General features: G+C 49.2%; 1 protein-coding gene across 1 annotated transcript; it reads left to right on the forward strand.

Annotated features, from left to right (window-relative positions):
- The first annotated feature begins 625 nt into the window (after nucleotides 1–625).
- Nucleotides 626–6,047, forward strand: LOC121501867 (uncharacterized). Its single transcript, XM_070286192.1, has 5 exons — nucleotides 626–755; nucleotides 813–1,378; nucleotides 2,282–2,503; nucleotides 2,603–5,830; nucleotides 6,018–6,047. The coding sequence occupies exons 1-5, from the start codon at nucleotides 626–628 to the stop codon at nucleotides 6,045–6,047; spliced, it is 4,176 nt and encodes a 1,391-aa protein (XP_070142293.1).
- Nucleotides 6,048–6,516: the final 469 nt, after the last annotated feature.

Below are 6,516 nucleotides of genomic sequence, written 5' to 3' on the forward strand. Positions count from 1 at the left end.
TCTCGTCGCATTTGCTCCAATTAATATTGGCTCCATTACAATTGATTTTTTTCCATTCTCGTCGCATTTGCTCCAATTAATATTGGCTCCATTATAAATAAATTTCCATTCTCGTCGCATTTGCTCCAATTAATATTGGCTCCACTACGAATAAATTTCGATTCTCGTCGCATTTGCTCCAATTAATATTGGCTCCACTACGAATAAATTTCGATTCTCGTCGCATTTGCTCCAGCTAATATTGGCTCCACTACAAATAATTCTACGATTTGAATTTTATTGGTTAATTCCACCATCCACCATCTACCATCCGAGTTCTACGGCATAGTCCTGCCATCCATATTCGCTTCGTTTTTGACCGTCTCACATTTCTACTTCGGCGATTTAGTATTGGGAGCAAATAATTCTACGATTTGAATTTTATTGGTTAATTCTGAGATTGATTCATTCTACCATCTACCATCTACCATCCCAGTTCTACGGCATATTCCTGCCATCCATATTCGCTTTGGTTTTACCGTCTCACATTTCTATTTCGGCGATTTTTAGTTGACGGTATTGACCACAACTAAGTCTAATATTTGAATTCTACGGCATATTCTTGCCAATCCAATCAAAAAAAAAAATGTCGGAAGGACAAGAACCAATTCCGCAAGACGCGAGTCAGAAGAAGGAGGCAGCACAGTTAGCGCCTCCAATTGAGGGAAGTTCGAGGCGGGAACCGAGTCCGAAAAACACGGGCGCGGGACCGTCAAGTAATTTGAGATCCAAATCCAAGGGCACGTTAGAAGGTATTTTGCTTGAATTCATAGCAACCAGCGACCGTCTTGTCAAATATGAAAGCCAGATATGTACGGCATCCTCTTCCGAGCCTAGTCTGTTTACCTTAAAGGTCCGTCTGGATCAGACACAAGCCTTATGGGAAAAGGTCGAACGGGAGTATGAAACCGCTTCCAAAACAGCTCTTCGCGAAGGTAGCGGAAATCTTCCGTTACTGCAAAACAAATATGAGCACTGCTATGCGGTGTTCGAAAGATGTGCTTCGAAGCTAAGTGAAGACATCGCCCGTATGTCCGTCCCCACTTCACCGCCAAGAACAGCTCCGCCGACAGAGACATTCTCCAGGGGTTGCAGTCTTCCGCCATGCGATACCGAGATTTTTGACGGGGATTATCTGCGCTGGCCCACCTTTCGTGACCTGTTTACGGCCATCTATGTAAACAATTCCAGGTTGACTCCAGTGGAAAAGCTTTTCCACTTAAACGCCAAAACTAGCGGTGAAGCTCACGCCATTGTGGCCAAGTCTCCGCTGACCAATGATGGGTTCCAATCCGCGTGGTCAGCGCTTCAGGATCGCTTTGAAAATAAGCGACTGTTGGTAAACAGCCAACTAAAAATCCTGTTTAGTCTTCCGACCCTAGGCAGTGAATCAGGCACGGCCTTGAAAGATCTGCAGAGCACAATCCAAGGGTGCTTGATAGCCCTCGAACATTCACAAATTTCCACAGAAAATTGGGACTGCCTTCTAATTTTTCTAATCTCCTCCAAGTTGCCGAAGGTCACTCTCTCGTTATGGGAGCAGTCCTTGACCAATAAGTCCGCGATCCCAGCCTGGGAAGAAATGAATTCCTTTCTCGAGGAGAGATATCGGACGTTAGAAGCAATTGAGGATGTCCGACCCAATTCTTCCAGCACACAGAATTCAAGGGAGCCCAGAAGTACACAACCAAGGAGGGTAAATACCTTCGAGACACAAGTCGGGCCACACGCACGATTTTGTGATCTCTGCTCCAGGGAGCCTCATCCAGTTCGGCTTTGTCCGCGGTTTTTGCAGATGACTCAACCTCAAAGAGCATCATACATTAGACAGAAGAGACTGTGCCTTAATTGCTTTGCAAGGGGACATAATCTTCGTGAATGCCCGAGCAGGCATAGTTGCTTCACATGCAGGGGACGGCATAATACGCTCTTGCACAAAGACACTCCGTCTAACGCTGTTAGCACAGCGCCGGCTCACCCTCCAGAGCAGCCAATCTCAAACACGTCAGTTCATTTCGCCTCCAACCAACAAGGAGTACTTCTAGGTACGGCCATAGTGCATGTGTGCCACCGAGGAGAGAAGTTTCCAGCACGTGCCCTGATAGATTCAGGCTCCGAAGGCACTTTCATTTCTGAGAGGCTTGCCAACCGGATTAAACTTCCATTTCAAGCCGTAACAACAAGAGTCACAGGGCTCAACCAAGCCAATTCCGGTGTCTCACAAAAAATGTGTCATTTCCAGATGGGCACTCCGGCCAAACCTATGCTCAAGATCGACACGACGGCGTTTGTGCTGCCGAACCTGGCCGGCAATCTTCCGACAAGCACAATTGACCGAAACATTCTTGATAGGCTGCCAAATATGCCATTGGCAGATCCGTCGTTTTTCCAGCCGTCTCAAATAGACCTTCTTCTAGGTGCGGATATTCTTCCGTCTGTCCTGTTATCGGGCTGGAGGCCAAACGTATGTGGGTCCTTATTAGCGCAAGAGACCATTTTCGGGTGGATTTTGACCGGCCCAGTGTCTTCAACCACTAGCAGGGTTTCATCTTTTACAACACAGATATCCATAGAGTCCGAAGCAACCATGGAAACACTTCTCACAAAATTTTGGGAGGTGGAGGACCTTCCATGCAGACTGGTAAAGGAAACGGACAAGTTGTGTGAAGACTTTTTCGTCCGAACAACTACCAGATCCTGCGACGGGAAATATATAGTATCCCTGCCCTTCAAAGATTCAGAGCACATTGACTTGGGGCATTCCAGGAGTTCCGCACTCGCACAGTTTCTGAGGAATGAGACGCGCTTGAAGAAGGAGCCCGCTCTCAAAGACACTTATGACTCAGTGATCCAAGAATATATCGATCTTGGACATATGAAGCCCGTGCCTCCAAATACCGACAAGATAAATTTCTATCTCCCCCATCATGCAGTATTTAAGCCCGAAAGTGCGACCACGAAAGTTCGCGTAGTTTTCAACGCATCCAGTCCTTCTTCCAATGGGAACAGCCTTAATGACATTCTGTATCCAGGGCCAGTACTGCAGTCCGATCTCACTCTTCAAATCCTGAAGTGGCGGACGTTTAAATTCGTTTTCAATGCCGACATCACCAAGATGTATCGGCAAATTCTCCTAAACCAAGAACACACTCCGTTTCAGAGAATTCTCTTTCGAAATGGCCAAGGGGATATATCCGACTTCGAGCTTCAGACGGTCACGTTTGGAGTGAATTGTGCCCCTTTCCTGGCCCTACGAACACTGCAACAATTGTCCGACGATGTCAACGCCCAATACCCACGGGCGTCGCATATAATCTCAAATTATATGTATGTCGACGATGTGCTAGCAGGAGCCCATACAGAGGCTGAAGCTATTTTAGCCATTCGGGAGCTGCGAGCAGCTCTGGACTCAGCTGGATTCCCTCTCCGCAAGTGGACATCGAATGAACGTGCACTCCTTAAAGCACTTCCTAAAGAGCATCTACTTTCAACTGATTTTCTTGATCTCGAAGAGGTCAGCACCACCAAGACATTGGGAGTACGGTGGAACGCTACGACGGATGAGTTCTATTTTGTCCCAACAGAGGTCACCATTCAGGCAAACTATTCGAAACGTGACGTCTTATCCCAAATCGCGAAATTGTTCGACCCAGCTGGGTGGCTCTCCCCATTTGTGGTTCAGGCCAAAATTCTGATGCAGGATATCTGGTTAGCCAGCGTCGAATGGGATGAGTTTCTTCCTACAGAACTACTACATCGCTGGCATGATTTCCTTCGGAGCTACAGTTTCCTCCACCAAGTTCGCATCCCGCGTTGGGTACATTTTCAACCAGGTGTACAAGTCCAAATCCATGGTTTCTGCGATGCCTCCCAAAAGGCTTATGGCGCAGCGATTTACGTTCGCATCCAGCGTGATGGAGTCATTTCAGCAAATCTTCTAACGTCAAAGACCAAAGTCGCTCCGGTAAAAACCGTTTCGCTCCCGCGTCTAGAACTGTGTGGAGCCGTCCTTCTGGCAGACTTGTGGACTGCAATTCTGCCTCAGATTCCTTTCGGTCGTATAGAATCTTTTCTATGGACTGATTCCACTATCGTGCTGGCATGGTTGAACAAGCCACCATGTCAGTGGACGACCTTCGTCGCAAACAGAGTCACAAAAATCGCTCAAAATACTGATGCCAGCCAGTGGTCTCACGTGCGTTCCGAGCACAACCCAGCAGATCTAGCCAGTCGGGGAGTAGCGGCTGAAGAGTTAGCTACCAGTGAGCTATGGTGGCATGGGCCTTCATGGCTAACTCAGCCACAAGACTCCTGGCCTGCACCTTATGAATCTGTTTCCGACATCGACATCGAGAAGCGACCCATACGTTGCCATTTAGCATGCCCGGAGCAGGACATGCTTGAGCGGTTCTCCAAGCTCGACAAGGCACTACGAGTTTTCGCCTATGTTCAGCGCTTCATCCAGCGCTCGCAAAAACGACCTATTCCAGGCGAGCTGCAGCTATCCAATATAGAGATTTCCACAGCTGAGCGACTCCTAATTTTCATAACACAGCGCAGATACTTTGCGCTTGAATATGCCTGCCTGAGCCAAAAGCGGCCAATTCCAGCATCCAGTGCTATTAAGAACATGAATCCCTTCCTTGATCCTCACGGCCTCATCAGGGCGTGTGGTCGGGTAACGGCCTCCGAAGTCCTCCAATATGATGAACGACATCCGATCTTTCTTCCATACAACTGTCAGTTGGCGCGTCTCCTTGTATCCTTTACGCATCGCATCTCCTTGCACGGCGGTAATCAGCTAATGGTACGCCTGATCCGCTCAAAATTCTGGATACCAAGGGTCAAGAACTTAGTCAAGTCTGTAATTTTCTCCTGCAAGATATGTGTGATCCACAAGAAGAAGTTGCAGACCCAGCTCATGGGCGAATTACCAAAAGAAAGAACGTCCTTTTCGCGGCCTTTTACGTACACGGGCATGGATTATGCCGGACCGTTTGATATAAAGAACTACACCGGGAGAGCCTGCCTGATTACCAAGGGCTATGTGTTGGTGTTTGTATGTTTCTCCACGAAGGCCATCCATTTAGAGCCTACTTCTGACCTCACAACAGAGAAATTTCTCGCAGCTTTCGCCCGATTCGTCTCGCGAAGAGGGTGCCCGCGACAAGTTCAGTCGGACAATGGGAAGACCTTTGTTGGTGCAGCCGCAGTGCTGTCGCGTGAATTTCTGCAAGCTGTCAAGGAGTCCGTGACGACTACTTATAGTCACCAGGAACTCCTGTGGCAATTCATACCACCAGGAGCCCCGCACATGGGAGGATTATGGGAAGCTGGAGTTAAAAGCTTCAAGACGCTGTTTTATAAATCCACAGCCACTCGAAAGTATACGTTCGAAGAACTTTCTACATTGCTGGCCAAGATTGAGGCCTGTCTTAATTCGCGTCCACTCGCCCCGATGTCCGAAGACCCCACAGACTTGTTGGCACTCACGCCAGGTCATTTTCTCGTAGGTGGACCCCTTCTCGCCACCGTCGAACCCGAAATTAAGGGTGCGTCCACTTCTATTATCAACCGGTGGCAGCACCTTAAGGCCCTTCATCAGCAATTCCGCCTGAGATGGAAGGAAGAGTACCTCAAGGAGCTCCACAAGCGAACAAAGTGGCAAGTCCCCACAAGAAATCTCGAGGTGGGCGAGATGGTTATAATCAAGGACGATAATCTGCCGTCCAATGAGTGGCGGCTCGGCAGGATTGACTCCGTGTTTCCCGGACCCGATGGTCATGTCCGAGTAGTGAATATTCGTACTGCTCGGGGAATCGTTAAGCGCCCTGTCGCAAAAGTCGTATTGCTTCCGGGGGCAACCCCCGAAAAATCTCAATAACTAGCCATATCCTCACTCCGTAGTTTGCTTCTTTCGCTAGTTCTAAGTCATATTTTCGACTCCATACTAATTCTTTTTTTGTATCCTACTCCAGATTACAAACAATGTTCCCACGTCTACGTAGCGCCGTCGAAATGGAGAGCAGACGTACACGAGGTATGAATTCCTACCGTTGCCGAGTTTGCCACGGAGTCCACCCTCTACGGAAGTGCCGCAGATTCTTGCGGCTGAGCATCGAAAAGAGGCTCCGAGCGGTCCTCGCGAATCGCTATTGCGCCAACTGCTTGGCTCATGAGCATTCGGATGGAGCGTGCCGCCGTGGCGATCGGTGTAAGATCTGCAGCGGAGAGCACCACACACTGCTGCATATGCAGGAGCAGCCGCGGTATTTATGCCGTTCGCGTCAGTTGACGCCGCCCTCTCGTCGCACTCGAGCTTTTCACCACCACGTTTCGGCCTCTCTTCACCACGCGGCGGCCTCGCCTCGGCGCTCTGCGGCCTCACCTCAACGCTCTTCGTCGGCCTCTCTTCATCACGCGGCGGCCTCTCCACGGCATTCGTCGGCATTCGCCACGCAGGGAGTTCCGACAGGG

Source organism: Drosophila kikkawai, chromosome 3R (genome assembly GCF_030179895.1).
Source record: "Drosophila kikkawai strain 14028-0561.14 chromosome 3R, DkikHiC1v2, whole genome shotgun sequence".
NCBI classification, from domain to species: domain Eukaryota; kingdom Metazoa; phylum Arthropoda; class Insecta; order Diptera; family Drosophilidae; genus Drosophila; species Drosophila kikkawai.